General features: G+C 43.6%; 1 protein-coding gene across 1 annotated transcript in view; it reads right to left on the minus strand.

The window, feature by feature from the left end:
* PCNX2 (pecanex 2) overlaps window positions 1–18,395 on the minus strand; it is a 111,268-nt gene that overhangs the window by 22,950 nt on the left and 69,923 nt on the right. The window contains exons 24-26 of the mRNA XM_080997832.1: window positions 6,918–6,976; window positions 3,049–3,264; window positions 900–1,153 (exon numbers count right to left, since the gene is read on the minus strand). Of these exons, the coding sequence (XP_080853958.1) occupies window positions 900–1,153; window positions 3,049–3,264; window positions 6,918–6,976 (529 nt within the window). The remainder of the gene's footprint in view (window positions 1–899; window positions 1,154–3,048; window positions 3,265–6,917; window positions 6,977–18,395) is intronic.

An 18,395-nucleotide genomic window follows, 5' to 3' on the forward strand; every position in this document is an offset into this window, starting at 1 on the left:
TGATCCTATTGAAAATGGCTGTTGTAGATGCCTGTCAGCATCCCGTTCATCAATAGCTTAATGTGATAGCCTGGCATTTGCTGTGTTTGCTGCCCATTGCCCGACATTTGACCTTGATGCAAGTGCTGGCAAGGCAGGTCAGTGACAATGCCTGGTCATCACTGTGTGGGTGCTGTTTTAGTGAAAGCCCTTTGCAGTTTTGAAAAAAATACCCATGTTTTGTTCTCATCACAGTGTTGCACCTGTAGGGGAGCGAGGGGATGGGTCTGTTGATTAGACCAGTTCATGGAGGGTACAGCTATCAATGGCTATGTTCTGCCTCCACATCAGAGGCAGTGCATCTGTGGATACTGGTTTGCTGGAATCACATGCGGGGAGAGTGCTTTTGCCTTCAGGACGGCATGTGGACTTCCCCCAGACATCTGGTTGGCCCCTGTGAGAACAGAATTCTGGACTGGATGGGCCTTCGGTCTGATCCAGCAGGGTTGTACTTACGTGTTTTATATTCTGAGGTTGTTGTGTTGGTTTGTTTTTTGGTCATACAGGTTGTAGCACAGTCAGGGCTGGCCCAAGACATTTTGCCACCTGAGGCAAACCACAAAATGGCACTCCCCTCCTACGCCATCTCCCCATGAAGATCTATGTCAAGAACAAGGGGGGTGGGGTGGATAAAGTTCTACACTGGGACCTGCTGCCCCCGTGGATTCTGCCACCTGAGGAAATGGCCTTACTTTGCCTCATGGGTGGGCCGGCCCTGAGCACAGTGTTGTGATTCATGATGTCGCAGTTATGCAGTGGCCAGTGCACCCAAAACTTATTTGCTTCTGGTTCATACAAGGGTTTGGGCTGCCGGATTACAGGCCATTCTTCCCAGAGGTACTGACAGACACTGCTTTTACCTTGATGTAATATCTGATGAGTATTCTTCGCAGATCAAACACTTGGAGCATTGTGGCAGCGTTGTTGTCAATAATGCTATAGCCTTCCAGGATATACTGAGTCCGTGTTATTTCCCAGGTCAGCCACCGAAGGTTAAAAGCTGCGTTGCACGACAGCAAGTGAGGCAGGCGTCCAGGTTTGCAGCAGCAGCAGCCTTCATTGTCCTCATCTCCTTCTGTTATAGCCTCCACCTCCCTTTGTTGGCAATATGTCCCTTGGAGTGTAGTAATAATTGAAAAGCAGAAGGACACAATGGCAGTTACTGGTGGGATCAATGCGAATGAAGCTGTTTGTGGCTAATACTTGGTGCTCCTTCAAATACTTAATAAATGGCAAGTGGGAAGGGGAGGGGGTGGAGGGGAGAGCTCCAGCTTGGAATAAAATGTGCCAATTAATCTGTGCTCAAGAGAGAGCAGTGAGGTAGAGACTGTTGATTTCACCTTATAAAGTAAAATATGCTGAATTCTATGCTTTAGGCAGCCTGGCATTAAATTATATGGAGCCTAATTATATCTAAATGCTTTACCTTAAATGTAGAATGATAGGGATTTAGAAGTGCATGCCAGAGTCTTTGCTTTCAGAGGGAATATCTAAATGATAAACCCAGAGTGCTCTTTGTGCTTTTACAGACCTGTTATACCCAGGTGGGACATGTTCAGCAACAGGACCCCCCCCCCAAAAAGTAAGAGTGCTTTGCCTATAAAAGTCAAGATTTGTTATAAATAACATGCTAACTGTAGACTTCCCTCTATCTAAGTAATCAATGGAATTCAATTAGCAGCAAGCCATGGGGTACTGCAGCCGTTTTGGCCACATATGAGAGTCAGTACAGCACAGTGTTTAGAACAGGAACCTCAGGCTGAGGGGCTGAATGCGACCCCTTGGCACATCTCTGGGCCATGCCCACTTTCTTCATACCACGCTTCTCACCTGCTCTGCTCTGTGAGTGCTTTTGCCTGCCTGGAATGAAATCAAAAATGCCAAGAGGCAGGTGTGCTAGACAGGGTTGAAGAGCCTATGAATAAGTTTGGAAAAGGGAGAAGGAACTTAAGATCTTGTCCCCAGCCATGTACCTGCTTCTGGTCTGCTGGGGCTGATGCTTGCTCCCCTAGGGCCCGGAAATGCCTGCCTGGAACATGAGCTTTGCTGAAGTCTTATGTACCAGTGGGCCAAACAGGAGTGGAATCCTATTTTGCATGAGTTGTGTGGAGTTCCACACAATGGAACTCCAGCAGTAACTCCTCTTCCCTGAATCATCCCTCTGCACTATTAAAATAGTCTCTGGAGAGTCCCCAAATCCCCAGTGCGCAAGTGGAGGTCTGTTCCACTGATGCACAGGTGGCATTGGATACAACCCTATGGCCTTTAAAACAAAAACAAAACTAACTAACTAACTAACTAAAACTGGTCTATTGTGCACTTGGGGGAGGGGGGGAAATCCACATTCTTTTATTCAACTTACTAATAAATAGTTTCACATTCTGTTTCTAATTCTTCTATGATAGCAATGCATTACTGCACTTAGGCTAGCAAGCAAAACTCTGCTGTTTGGCTTTTTGATTTAAATTCCAAATTATGCTTTGGGGGCTAAAGCAGCAGGTATCATGTGCATCAAGACCAAAATATAATTTCCCAGACCTCCATGAACCAAAAAAAGCATTAAGCTTCACACTGTTTTATTTCTAACCAATTAAGATTGACTGCTATACCACAAATTACTCTTCCAACAAGCAGAGAACTGGGAACATCTTGCTAAGATCTCTTGTCATGAGTACCGCAGCAGGTAAACTTATAAAGAAAGCAGTGAAGGGCTGGAGACGAAATGGGGTCAATCTGTTGCCTGGGTGTGTGTGTCACATGTTGGCAGTGGGCATGGCTAGAACAGAAGCCAGGTGGTACTAAACCAATGGTGGGGGGGGGGCATCATCTTTTCTTCCCAGAAACATTGCCCAAATAATTTTGGATGATGTAGCAACAACCCAGATAGAGAATTTTACACCACTACTCAGATTTGCAATGCACACACGGCTTACTAATGAGAAGGGCACATAGCAAATGAATTTTCTCCTCTTTCTAGCTCTTTATTCTTTGAGCTACATAGATGCTTACCTCGAAATTCTAGCCCCCTGAGTTGGAAAGTGACAAGACCATTTCCGATTTCAATCAAGTGAACAAAGGCATTCAAGTAATCTGATGTCAAAATAAAACAGTCCCCAGAGCTGTAGTTTCCCCAGCGCCCAAGTATCAAATCTCCACAAAGAGACTCCTGCAGAGATCTTGTCAGGTGCTCATAAAAGATGGAGTTGAGGTTGTTATCGTCATTTCCTAAAATCACAACAACACAAAAGAATGTAAAGGGATGAGGAACAAATCACCCAGCAGAAGACTCAGAAAGGAGTCCTGTTTTTCTGACTCCTTACTCAACTAGAAGCTCATCCTTGGAGATGATGATGATCATATTGGAAGCACACGGCATCATTAAATGTTGGCCCACTTTACCACATGTATTACTGAACACCTTTTAAAGTTTGTTTTGGGTTGTATTTTTAAAAAATGTTTCAAATATACTTTTATTTCATTTTGTATTGTTTTATTGCTTGGTTGTTTGCTGTCCTAAGCTCCTTTAGAAGGAAGGGCCAGATAGAAATTTGAATAATTATAATAACAACAACAATGTCAGAAACTTTGGCAAAGACTCTTGGGGGGGGGATGAAAATAGTGAGAAGTCAGGGCATGAGAGATACACTTGCAGACATTTGATTTAGTTTTACTGAATATGCAAGCAATTGTGATCACGGCTGCCCTCTCTTGAAATGCTTGGATGCACGGTTATTATACAAGCCACAAAATTATAGATCATAATAACGTCTAAAATTGCAATATGTAATGATTTATATTCATTGTACAGAGGTTTGAGTGCCATGAAACAGAAAAAAGGAGCTTAATTGCCTGATATTTAGATATGAAACCTCTTCCTGTGTGACAGGGTTTTATAGAGGTGATATACACAATATTTCTTATTGCATATGTAGTATACTGTGTCTATGAATGTATGTTTAATTGCTTTTAATGTCTCATTTTTATTGTTTATGTTTAAGTTTGTATTATTAGAGTGAAATAACGCCGAAATGCATTGGCAGTTTGTATATGGTAAAACTTTAATAAAGCTCCATCATTGTCACCATACATGTGCTTCTACCACCAGATATTTCTTAGGTTCCGGAATAATAGGACCTGGGAGACCAGGGTTCAAATGCCCACTCAACCAAGTGGCTCGCTGGGTGACATTTGGCCAGTCCCTGCCTCTCAGTGTAACCTACCTCACAGGGTTGTTGTGAGGATAAACTGGAGAGGCAAAAACCATGTACACCACCTGGAGCTCCTTGGAGAAAAAGAAGTGGGATATAAATAAAATAAATAAATGGTCTGAAGGCACAGGATACTGCTCTGTTTGCAGGTCTGTCCCATAAGCTGCCTGCGAACCACATGTACCTGTAAGGCACTCTGGACTCTTTCAAGGAAGAGCAGAGAATAAGTAAATATGAGGAGCCTTCCCCTCCATAATTTTAGCCCAGTTGCTCAGTTTTGAATGTTGTGACTCTGATGAGAAAAAGGCAGCTTCACTGGAGTAGAAAGCGCCCCATTCATAATTGTGCTTTACAGTCTGTATGAGGAGCACTATCTTACAAAATGGGGAATAAGACTCCCAGTCTTACTTATGTACTGACTCTCCACATTTATTTAATTATCCCCTTGCTAGAGTGTGTTGTGCAGAGTGATCTACAACAAAGCCAATGGACACATTGGCGTCTTGAACCTCAGCCATTATAATTCATTATAACAACTGTAGCTTCCAGATTCTCTCATGAATTGCCTGCTTTAAGTAACACTAGCTGAGAATGCTTGACCCTGATGTAACCTTGTGAAAAATAAAGTTAATAAGTAAATGTAATGCACTTCATGCACCCACCAGACTATAAATGCTTCAGTTAAAAGCCAATGAATAAAGCAATAGATATTCTGGCTTTCAGATTCTACTATTTCAGTTTTGTTAGTCACAGATAACCAACCAGAGGCACCACTGCCTTAATAAGTTGGAAGAAAACCCTAAGTCACATTACAGACCTTGAATTCAAATGGGAACAGTATTGTGCAATTTTATTGAGACCAACCAGAAATCGCACAACAGTGAGCTAGATTATGAGTCTCACAGAAATCTTTCTCAGGCTCAACATTAAACATAGGTGGGGGGATACAGGAGCCAGAAGGAGAGAAGAAAAAGTTGTCACTATTAGAACGCACTGTTGAAACCTCATCTGCAGTAAATTGTAGACAAGGCTGAGGAAGCATTTCGTGAAACCCAAATGCTAGCTGACTACTATGTGATTTTTGGTGTGTCCTAATGAAGCTACTTCCATTTTGGGGTGTGTTTTTTTCCAAATGGATGAAATTGATTGCACCACACCCAACACCAACTATGAAATGTGGTCTGATGCCCACACCTGTGTTCACACGCCACACTAAGTTTGCCAATATTTTTCTATTCCTTGGCATATGTCCCTCAGACAGAAGGAAGCACCTTAAAGGGATCGTGTAGGCCTGTTTTGACCATGACTGGTTGGACTGGGGAGTTAATGCAGAAGCGACTTTGGGGTATGAAAGCAACAGGCATGTGGCTCATCCCGAGTAGGGAGGTAGATGAAACAGGTGGCAAATAATGCATTGTTGGTTTAATTATTTGCATATGACCCCCAAGTTATGACATGTTATTCTTGTAATAACCCAGTTTGTTTCTTGGCCAAGCAGGAATTTTTGAACCTAGGTTTCCCTGGTCCAAGTCCAACTCCTCATCTGCTTCTCCACACTTTGGACTGTTCAGTCCTTTGAGAATTGCAAAGTCTAATTCGCAAACCTAAGCACTCGCGGAATGCAGAGCGCTAAAACGCAAATTAAATCAAGAAACTAAATATGATTAATGAAATGAAGCAAAATCTTCCATGTGTGCCAAAACAGTGTCACACAGTCTAACTGACAGTGCCAGTGAGCTTGAATTCTCTTGCCTAATTAACATGGCTTGGCTCGGGCAGGGCTTCCATTTTCTCCCATGCATCAGTGCCCACCGAAATATTCTATTTAAAGGCTACCCAAGGTCCTTGAAGTCCTTGGAAATGTAGATGTCAAAAACTTTCAGCAAAGTTCCCTTTTGAATATGCTGATGAAGATCAAACATGAATTAAGAGTGCAGGGCAATGTTAGGTATCTGGATTAGCTGACTTTTCCAGCACATCCTCACAGCACATCCCCACTGAAGGCTGATTATAGGGCTGCTGGGCTGACTTAGCCACAGAAAAGGAAAGGAAAGGAAAGGAAAGGAAAGGAAAGGAAAGGAAAGGAAAGGAAAGGAAAGGAAAGGAAAGGAAAGGAAAGGAAAGTTTTCTAAAGCCACAACTGACTACAGGAATCACACACAAAATCTGCAGGAGGCACACAAAAACTGTGCTGATTCTTAAAACACCTCCCTTTGTATTGGCACACTTGAAATTAGACTCCTGGGGGGTGGGATGGAACATCAAAAATCTTATTTAAAGCACAAATATTTCAAAATCTGTAATAACCCTTTCCATTAGAATATCATTATGCTTTGAACTGCAAACAGAATGGGTTGGATCCAGAGGTTCCCTTCTGCAAGTGGACAGTCTCCTTTAGAGGAAGAAAGGCCTTTTCCAACTTAGAACAAGTTTCTAATGTAACAAAACAGGACTGAATGTTTCCCTTAGTGCACAAGGTTTTGCACAGTTATGTCAAGATGCTTGTGCCCAGTCCATGTTGTGCAAAGTCTTCTGACAGCTCTTCCACAACAGTTTGCACCACTGCCAGAATTTCATTTACTGTTGTCTCCCTGGATCCAACCCAATTACATCCAGTATTTTGAACAATCCGTCATTATAAATTTGAGCAAAATAAATTCTGTCCCCTACCTGCACCCTTTTCAATCTGAAGTGCCAGTCTTGTGTTGGAATGGTCCACTCGTTTTGTGCTGGAAATAAACAGAGACCTACAGATTATCCCTGTCTTCTATTTCTATTCTGTACAAGTGAGATAGTTTGATTCCTGATCTGGCTTCATTTGGCCACACAAAATATTATTGTGCAGTGTTTCATTTGCACACAACCCAAATTCTTTTAACATCAACCAACAGTGCTGGCTTTCTGTGCTGACTGAATTCCTTGTTCTTTCAGATGGCAATTCCAGAAAGTGAGCCATTTCATGCAATGAACCATCTAAAACACTAGATCTCATACTGACCACAATTATGCTGTTGACACCTGCATCTTCAAATGTATTCCCAGCTTTCCACATTCAAACAATAAATATCTATCTGCTCCAAACAAATCATATTTTAAAACACCCTCCGTATAAAGACACATCAATTCATGAAGGGAAAAGACATGGGCATTTTGAATGTGCTGCCAAATAAACAGTACTGGATTATCTAGAGAGCTGTACCACTTCATAAACTTTTACACTTATATAGAGAGAGGAGATGGTTAAAATGTTGGTATGGCCAATCAGAAGTTTCTGTCTATAAAGATTTGAGAGTCTTGCTTCCTACATCATTAGAAATCCAATATATAGGGTAGCTTTCCTGAAACAAAAGGGATACCACCATAAACCCATTAGAAACAGCATGTTTTTCCTCCTGACAGATTCATCTGTGTTGGCCCAAAGAGTTTCACACAACTGCTTTGTAAAGTTTTAGAATAACACATGAGATAACCCTAGAACGTTGTCTTATCTGCCTCTTTAACTAAGCACCACAAGCCCAGCCTTCTCAAAACTGTTTAAAATGACACAGCTGTTGCAAAACCAAAGTACAGAGAAACTATTTCACTCCTAAAGTTGTGGAAATCAGAAGTAATTTAGCCAAGGGACATCCGCAAAGTCTATTTTGGACTTTAAAATCTCCACACAATTATGGCAGCTGAATTGCTGCAACTTGATAAAAGCTCCAAGAATCTGTACAGTATTAAAATTCTAATATCCTGTATCCCAGACTCAGCTGCACATTCACCCTTGGGCTTTCAGCTGTCAGCTAGGATCTCTTTTAAAAATGAACTTTTGAGACTACTGGGCAATGGGAGCTTTTCTCCAGTGGCTTCTTACTTTAAATTTTGTTCTTACCACTCAGCCAGGGTGATAATTAGCTCAGTAATTGAATTTCTTCCTGAGTGGCCTTATTCCACACAAACCGAGTGCAGGTCCTCTGGAGCTTGCCCAGAGGAGCATGTGAAAATTGTGAGAGTCTCTTCAGCAGGGAGCTAACTAATTCTGAAAGACTCCGCTAAATTTTTTAAATGACTTCACTGCTTCCTCTTCCTCTTTAAATGCCCGTGAAGACTGATCAGAAAAGGTTCAGCATATATGTAATCACATAATTTTATCAGTATGTTTGTTTTCTTGTGGCAATACCGTGTATCCCGTTTTTATTCCACTAGCCAAAATGTAATTCTTGTTTCCCAAGGCTCCTTTAGGCCACTCCAAATAGATGAGAAGAAAGAAAAATCTAGTCCTATGTCAGATCAAAACTCAGATATTTAAGTCAACAGAATATGGGAGACAGTTGTGGTTATCTAGGGAGGAAAAGGGCAGCCGCATGCCTCACTTTGCAGAGGGCAGCCCTCTATTTCAAATGGTGTCCAGTCCCAGTCCAGTTTAAAGATAACCCTAGGAAGAGTGTCCAGGGACCCTGAAGGTGCCCACCAGCAGCTCACTAGCACTTCTTCTCGATGGCTGGGGTGACTCACATGACCTGCAGAGGACAGAGTGTAGCAGGGAGAGAAGTAGTGCCTCACAAGGGGCCCAGGCAAGAACCAGATGCCACAGAGAGTTTGCCCAGGCCTTCAAATGCAGTACCCTTGGTTCACACAACAGGGGTGGCATTATCAGTATGAAGCCATGCCATTTGGCCTATCAGAAGCTGTATGTCTCATATATTAAAGCTTCATGTTTAAATTATAGTACCTGGGCGACATCTAATTGTGTGGGCTCAATGTCTGTAGAAACGTCCGACTTGCATGCCTACTGTACAAAGGTAAGAGTTGTATCCATTGCTGTGCCAATTTTTGCCTCTTGCCTTGCCCACCACTTGCCTGCAGCCCCGGCGTACCCTTTCAGACCCTTGAACTGAAAAAGGTTTCCCTGTTGTAGCTGCTCAATGAGGATTGCCATTGCCCTCTACTTTCCTGGATTTCTGAGTCACTGTGGTAGTAGCATGACACTTCTTTTGGCCATCACATGGTAAGATGTTAACCAAGAAGAAGCATGGCAAAGGTTTTCATATTTCCATGACTAGATGGTGCAGACAGTACAGATACCTGGCTCCCCATGTGGTTTCAGTGCTGAGCATACAAGAGTCAAGCATAGGGCTTGGAAGGCCCAGGTGCGATCCCTGGAATCACCAGGTAAGGCTGGGAAGTTCCCCTGCCAGAAACCCTGGACAGCCACTGCTGCCAGATAGAGTAGACAATGCTGAGCAAAATGGTCCATTGGCCTGACTCAGTTTAAGGCAGCTTCCTATGTTGAATGTGTGCATCTGGCCGATGTACTATGTATCCATGCAATTCAGGAAGACAGAGCCGAAAGACAATTCAGGAAAGAGGTACTCTGAATTGGCCCCAAGGAGCGATCCACCTTGGCCACAGCAATTTTGCTCCACTTTGCTAACACAGGGAGGAAAGCAGGAAAACGGAACAAAACAAATGTCAACTTTGTGGAAAAAGGAAAAGTAAAAGGCTTCACGTCCACTTTTGCCTAAGAGTGCACCATTCTGAGTGTCTGTTTTCGAGATCATAATTACTGGGAGAATGTTTGGGGCATGCCTGAACAGCTGGAGGCCTGTTACAGTTTTCTCCTCAATATAGCGAGAAAGCTGGGACTGCGACGTACGGAAAACTGGCAGTTCTATCCTAACCTCTTTAGAGACACTTAACTGATTTAGTTACACTATGCAGCAATTCACTGGAGACCCCCAGAGCAAACACAAGCTGTGCCATTCCCCAAAATAGAAACTGACAGATGCTTTTTGAAAGGACAGACTAGAAACAGGAAGGAAGGAGAGAAGCAAGAAAGAGGCTTGAAAAGGAAGAGTGCAAGATTCCTGGTGGCAGCTCCACAGCTGAGAGGCATCAAACTCACGATGCAGAGCTTGGGCAGCAGCCTACTGTTCCGTGGGGTTCAGCAAACCCGTAAGAAAGAAAGAAATCACCTTATTGCACTGCTGAATCTGTTACTTTTAGAAGAGACAAAACAATAAAAGGCATAGTTCTAGGGCTACTGTTCTGTTCGGGGTTTCTTTGCAAGCCGGGGCAAGGTCAGGTTTTGAACATACAGCCGAAGCTTTCAAGTGTCCACACACTAAATGAGATTTACTGCCATTTCCTTTTCACTCCTCCTACCTATAGGATGTAATAATTTGAGCAGCTGTAAAAATAAGGGGGAAAGAGCAGCCTCCATACTGGGGAAGGAACACATGCTAACGTGGGACTCTTGGATTCAAGGCTGATGCTGTTTTTTAAGGGAACAAAGAAGTGTTCAGAGTTTGGTTTATATAGTGGCCACTTACTAAGAGGCAAGACAGATGGAACAATTCAGTAGGTATCACAATTACACTTTGTTTCCTTTCGATGTGTGATGTATGTTTACAGAAGACACCTTCTTTATCTTGCCTCTTTTCCGCAGTCACTCCCTTACTTTACCTATTTTATCAGTCGGTTTTAGACTGTGAGCCTGTGGGCGTGGATTTATATTTTAATTTTTTTATAGTGTGGTACTTAGTCATCTAAGGAGCTTTGTAAATAAAATATGATGGCAGTGCTTATAGCAGTATCACAGTGAAGATCAGCAGCCCAAACCTGTTTAAGTTGGCTTGATCTTCCATGGTACCAACAGCCAATTTAACACTCTGTGCTACGTAAATGGGGAACAGCCACAGAGCTTCCCATTGCTCATAATGAAAGTCTCTTCATATAAGGCCAATTCATATATAGGTGGTGTGAGAGCTACCTCTGTGTGGCAGCTTCCCGCTTCACTCTGGCAATACAGGCAGAAAACATGAATGTGTGTGAAAAGATAATTACTCTGCATATGAAGTACGGTATTTTTCACTCCATAAGACACACTTTTTCCCTCCTAAAAAGTAAGGGGAAATGTGTGTGCATCTTATGGAGCTAATGCAGGCGGGAGGCAGGCGGGAAAAGCCCCCAAGAGCCGCACAGAAGCTCCGCGCGACTCTTGCGGGCTTTTCCCCAGGAGGGAGAAGGGACTGACTGGCCGTGTCAGTCCCTTCTCCCTCCTCGTAGAAAAGCCCGCAGGAGCCGCGCGCTTCTTAAAGGGTGCGCGGCACCTGCGGGCTTTTGCGGAAGGTGGGGAATACTCCCAGAGCTTGTTGGGGCTGGGGAACCCAGGCTTCCCCCGCCAGCCCCGACAAGCTCCTGAGCAGCTCTGGGGTAGCCCGCGAAGCCTCCGCAGGGCAGCGGGATGAAGGCTCCCTGCTGCCCTGCGGAGGCTTCGCGAGCTACCCCAGAAGCCAGAACAGCTAGAGAGAGCGCTGCGCAGCACTCCCTCTGGCTGTTTTCGCTTTTGCCTTAGTGGTGCAAAGCCTCCGCAGGGCAGCGGGGAGCCTTCATCCCGCTGCCCTGCGGAGGCTTCACGCGGCTCTGCCCCTTCCCCCACCTCCCGCAAAAGCCAGGGATAGCCGAGCGCGTGGCTCTTGCGGGAGGAGGGGGAAGTGACAGAGCGAGACTCTCTCACTTCCCCCACCTCCCACAAAAGCCCCCAAGAGCCGCGCTCCCTTTAAAGAGCCATGCAGAGTGTGTGTGTGGCTCTTGGGGGCTTTTCCCCGAGGAGGGAGAAGGGCAGCCCATCAGTGATGGGCTATCCTTCTCCCTCCTCGGGGAAAAACCCCCAAGAGCCACACACACACTCCACGTGGCTTGTGAAAGGGAGCGCTGAGCAGAGCCTGGGATGTATACAGGCTCTGCTCAGAGCTCCCTTTAAATAATATTTTTTTCTTGAATCCCCCCTCTAAAAACTAGGTGCGCCTTATGGTCAGGTGCGCCTTATGGAGCAAAAAATACGGTAATCCCCAGGACTCAGCCCTAGTCTATATGTTACCCTTGTCACATTGTCCTGCTAAAGATACTATCTCAGTAACAAGTTTGCTTCCCCCTCCCCTCCCCCAAAATTTTCTGCTCAGCTTCCCCCTACCCAAGTTTAACTAGTTAGATGCAGTCTTTTATAGCTGAAAACAGTGACATTTAGGTTTTTCTTGAAAATGTTGAACCAAAATTGAATTTGACACCTTAATATAATGTAATTTTGCCAGTGTCGAAGTGATAGCAGGTGATGATCATGTCCCAAAGCAACATCTGAGGAACTGTGAGGAAGCAATATGTTCATCTTCAAGAAAGCACTAGGAACATAGATATTTATAAATAGTTCCCAGATGTAATACTGCAAATGGGGGGTACATGCAGGAGAATGTTCTTCACTCCCAGAGAACTGAAACAGGAATCTGAGCCAAGATGTAGCCATCAATGGGAAGAAGACAGAAGTATGTGAAATCTAGCAAAACGGCCATGACTGTGAAACATTTCTTACTATGTGCCCCATACCCTGAGTCCATGGCCAGTAAGGGTGGAGGGTCTCACTGCCTTGAAAAGCCAACATCTCCTCTGCTCCCAGTTTCAATTCCTGAGGAAAACACTGCCTAGTTACAACACCAGTCAGCACTTACTGGATTAAGCACGATCCTATAACAGTGTTGCCTGTGAAAGCCCCCCAATACAATACATTTGTTCCAGCTCATTGGACTGAAGACTGACATTGGGCTTTTATAGGTAAAGGTAAAGGTACCCCTGACCGTTAGGTTCAGTCGCGGACGACTCTGGGGTTGCGGTGCTCATCTCGTTCTATAGGCCAAGGGAGCCAGCGTTTGTCCACAGACAGGCTGCTTCTGGCAAAACCAGAGCAGCACACAGAAATGCCATTTACCTACCTGCCGGAGTGGTACCTATTTATCCACTTGCACTCTGACATGCTTTTGAACTGCTAGGTTGGCAGGAGCAGGGACTGAGCAACAGGAGCTCACCCCGTCACAGGGATTCAAACTGCCGACCTTCTGATCGGCAAGCCCAAGAGGCTCTGTGGTTTAGACCACAGCGCCACCCGTGTCTTTATTAAACTATAGTACTCACCCAATAAAGTGACAAAACAGCTCAATAAGGTCAGGCTGGAACCTAGGAACAATCTACCATGGGACAGAAACATAAAACAAAGGGGGGGGGGACCACACTACTGGCTGTCTCCTTCAACTCCACTCCAACATATCATCAAGGATCTACAGCCTATCCTGGACAATGATATGTCATTCCTTACAAGTTTTGGGCATGAGGCATGGACTTATTTACACGCTGACCCGTAAATAAAACAGGTAAATACTAGCAATGACAACAGCAAACAAACAAACCTATGAGAGAGAGTTGGGAACAGAAGAATCAGACCCTGCAACAAATTAATTTGCCAACTCTGCCCCCATCTATACTTCAGCAATGCTGATAAATGACCCAACATCTGCCCAGACATTAAAGGCTCATTCACTTGCACAGTCTCCAACAGGATAGAAATGTAATTCCCTTTAGCTTTCTATGTAGGACAAACAGCGTTGTCTCCATCTCCTGCTCCCACAAAAAACCCCCACACCCCTCACCCCGGGAGAAGACTCATGGATCATCTACACCAGTTCATTCAGTAGTGTCCTGTTGTTGAAATTAAATTGTGTCTTGCACCATGAGCATTACATTTGCTACATGGGGTCATCTACTGATCTAGGTACCCATCTCAGGACACTTATTCCAAGAGCAAGAGTCTATTCAAAGAATGGGCACTGTGTTCTTCTGTGCCACATGGAAAGAAGCAGAGGGCTTTGGCTGAGCTTGTGATTGACAGTGCTGAGCAGGAACTAAAAGAGACAGAAAAGAGGAACAGACAAGCCTCACTCATCGCCACACATCTCTTTTCTAGTAGCTTGCAGAATATGGCTGCTTCACATATATGGCCTCCATATCCTGTCCCTCACACAGCAAGCTGGATCGTGGCCATTTTTACATATGCTGTAGAGCAGCATATTGTGGCGAAGAAAAGTAGCTAAACAAGTCTGGAAATGATTAAATAACAAAGAACAATTTTATAGGAAATACAAAAAGCTGACATCAAAGCAGATGTAAAAGAGAAAATTCTTTAACAGCATGTGGATAAAAATAAATTAAGGAAACAAAAGGAATAGCTAGATGAAAATAGAAGCCAAGAACAAACTGAGGGCAGGGGAGTGGGGCTCATGTTAAATGCACGAGAAGGAAGAAAGCAAGAATCCAGTTAGATCAGTCAAGGGACTGTGCTGAGAAATTAATGACAGATCACAACATTTTCCCACTCGGGGATGATTTCATCACCAACAAGGGACCAACATTGGGTGTATTTTGGGGGCACAATGTATTTGCTGTTGGTTCATTTTGCAAGGACTGCAACATTTAGAAAATAAGCCTAAATTTAAAATGCAGGTGTTCTGCAAGGAAAACAAGTGATTCTATCTCCAAGCAAATTCAGTGACAGTTATGGGTGCTTGGACACCCATAACTAGGTGGTCTAAGATGGCAGATTTGTGGTTCTATGTCTACTCCTAAAATGTTGCATTTGCTTGCAAAGTGTGGCTTGGCTTGGCTCACTTTTTGGAATCATCAGAAACCATTTCTTTTCAGGTATTTTCTGAGATGGAAGATTCCAGTCTTCTTCATCTGATCTGGCACACTATGCTCTATCTCAGGCATAGGCAAACTCCGGCCCTCCAGATGTTTGGGACTACAGTTCCCATCACCCCTGACCACTGGTCCTGTTAGCTAGGGATGATAGGAATTGTAGTCCCAAACATCTGGAGGGCCGGAGTTTGCCTATGCCTGCTCTATCTGCATGCATTGGGAGGACAGAGATTGATTCTGTGTTTTGAAGAAAGCAGATAGATGAGATCACTATCTTCCCAACTTTATCATTCTATGATGTTGCTGAATAAAGATTATCATTAATCCTGGAAAGGTTATAGATAATGTTTTAAAGTCCATAATTCACCAACCTAGCATGGCAAAGTATCGCATTTATTGCTAGATACTCTGTGGAGTATCAGACTGGGAACTGATTCTTCCTTCAGGCTTAAAGTGGGTTTGATATGAGGGGTCCCTTACCACTTTTATTGCTTTTATTTTTACCATAAAGCAAGCATGGAGGCTCTTCCATCTCAGTCCTCACTGGGTTGGTTTTTTTTTGGGGGGGGGGGTTGCCCCCTTAAGTTTTTCCCCTAAATATTTGTTACATCTCTGCAAAGCTTTGGATTTCGACAATCATGTTGATCCTTTCCACTTGTATGTGAGTGGTGCTGTTGTGGCGATGAAAAAGTTGGTACTCAGAGGATGCATCTGTTCTTTGCATACAGTGCGATCACATCTTACATGCATCTTGCTTAACACAGATGCAGTTTTATGCTTTTGACTGCAGCCTCTGGGGGACAGACCTCTCAAGTGGGGAACCAGGGAGAAAGGCTCTCAAGGAATATCCGAGTGGAGTGGAGACCTCCTGATCTGTATTTGGAAGGTGGGAGAGAAGCAGTGCCCTGCAGTGAGCTTTTAGAGCTTCCAAAGGGGGAAGAGAGAGGCAGTTTTCTAGAGCCCTGGCTGGACTGGAGGGCGGCAATCCCAGGGAGTCTGAGGTTCTGGCCTATACACGATTTTGCATGCATGCACTCTGCCCAGAACTTAACCCTTGCCTAAGATGCCATCTCACTCTCTAGGGTTGAACAGTTGCTCCCTGTTGTGTTAAAAATTATTGGCACTGAACAATAGATTCTGAAACTCTTTCCTGAAAAAAATCAAGAATTGTCTCAAGTAAATACACAACTTGTACAACTCACTTTAGCCTTTCCCCTACCCATTCATAGCCACACATGTAAAATTGCTTCTGTTCCCTAAAACCACAAAAACCAAACACTTGTTATTGTTCTTATTAGGTGGACATTTGAGGAATAGGAGGTGGAGAAAAACAGACCCTGCTGGTATCTTCAGAGTTTGGGGATATCACAGCGCTTGCAGCTCCCTTGGAAGAGAGGAGGAGAGAGAAGGCTCTGGAGATCTGACCTGACTTATCCTGGTTATGTAACTAGAATCTTGATTCTTTCTTTCTGTCTCAAGCTGCCAGGAATGAATATGTGGGGCAATGATTCTTTACGCTGGAGCAGGAGGCAATTCAAAATGAATGACTTGTTCTTGTAGGCTGTGATTGACATTATGTCCACACGTGCGTGTACATGTGATCAACTGAAATCATTGCAGGCACAGAATGCAAGTCATCAGGAATGTCTCTTGAATAAATCCCTTGACATGAGGGCTGCCATCCAATTAAATATATCTTAATTAATTGAATAAGTTTTGATGGATTAATTAATTTATTGAACTTGCATAAATCTGCACGTGGATTCTGAAAATGAAAGAATTCTCTTTGGATTAAGGTGATGCGTGAATATGTCAGAGTATGAAAGACCCGTACAAATGCCTCTCCTTAGATGGCACCCACCATTGGGGATTATATAGGCACGTAAATTAAAAATAACCTAAAAGGTTTACTCAAAATTAATAAATCTGGCCAATCAATCAACTAAACCCTGCAACCCTGCTTAAAATGGGAGTTTGCAGAAAACGACAGCCCTCCTCTTGCGCAACTTGCATTCATTTCACACAAGATGTTTCCATATGGCATGCATATGTGTAGCAAGCATTTTTATAGTATACCTTTCATGAGGAAGGAAGGAAGGAAGAATGAAAAGCAAGAAAAATAAAAGCGCTTCTGTTTATTGCCACTTTGATCCTATTGCTAGGATTTTTCTGAAGGCACACAGTGGCGATTGCCAGTGTACCTATAGCGACATGGCATGCTTAGCAAGTGGGCCACAACTATTCTACTATGCGTTCCAGCTATAATACCATTAGAAAGGCTACCAGCACATATTAGGGGCATAGAACTGAGTTTATGTTGATGGCTTTGTGGCATGTGAAATGCACTTGGAATATATGCAGCAGAGTTGCATGTTGCCCAAAAGTGTGTGTAACAAAATTCTGAAGCTGTTTTTCTTATTAGAAAAAGAAAAAACTACTCTCTTGGGGCCCCCCAAAAAATTAAAGGGGAAAAAACTGGATGTACATTTCCACAAAATAAGATAAAAAACAAATAAAATAAAACCTACATACATCAACAGTGTTTTGTGTTGTGTAGGCTCCTATGAGCCCCGCCTGCTAATCTGCTCCCAAAAATATCACTGGTTTGCTCATTTCTATATATAGGGTACCTACATTCTGCATGGACTTTTCAACAATTACTTTGATAAAATGCATATTTTGTTTTGTGCAAATGGCTTTAGATACCTATTAGGTCGATAAATTACCATATAGCATATATTCAAGACAAAAAACAGTGGCAAATTGTTGTTGACAAAGGACAGCTGGACATATAAAGGGCCCTATTACCTTTAGTAGCTTAGGGCCTCTTCAAACCTAAATCCAGCCCTGGGTGCCATCCCATTTCCATTCCCTCCTTGCTGCTTAATAATAATTTTGTTATTTGTACCCTGCCTATCTGACTTCAGTTCTATGGCTCCCTACCACCCTGGCTGGGCTTCAGAAAGGTGTTGCAAATATGTACTTGGAATCCTGGGGCTGGGGAGAACAGCAGTGGGGAGTAAGAGAGCTGCTGCAACCTGCTCCCCCTACTGCCCCCCCCAAAAAGTGAGAAAATGACTGGAAAATCACCCCCCTACCCCACCCCCCTGATGCTGACATTGCTTTTCAGCAAAGAAGTAAACTGTCAGGGTTTCCTTACACATGACTGCATGTAATGTGTAGTTTGGCTCTAACAGACTCAGCCTTAAAGGTGAGAGCTTTGCTGCCCACCCAGCGCCACTTATCTGACAGAACATTAACTGGCTAACATAAATTGTATTAATCCATTTTGACTTCTGCTGCCCAAAGGCCGAAATGATTTAGTTTCTAACTGCGGCTGCTGAATCAATAGCTGTTGACATTTGAGGCAGTTATGATTTACTCCCGTAGTTTTTTTGGGGTTTTTTGCCCTCTATGCCCAGTAAATGGGTTGTGACAACTCCACTCTGATGATTGTTTAAATATATTTATTTTCCAAAATGACTAACATTCTACCAAACAGCCACTGGTGCAACATACCCGGGAACAGTAGCAAAATAAGCAGAGCAGTCTTCAAGGTCCACAGAAAAGCTGTGGGAACTGTTAGGCATAGAAGGAAAGCTTTCGAAAGCTCCAAAAACATTTAACAATAAAGTAAACAGATGT

This window comes from Podarcis pityusensis (assembly GCF_964106645.2).
Source record: "Podarcis pityusensis genome assembly, chromosome: 3".
Lineage (NCBI taxonomy): Eukaryota > Metazoa > Chordata > Lepidosauria > Squamata > Lacertidae > Podarcis > Podarcis pityusensis.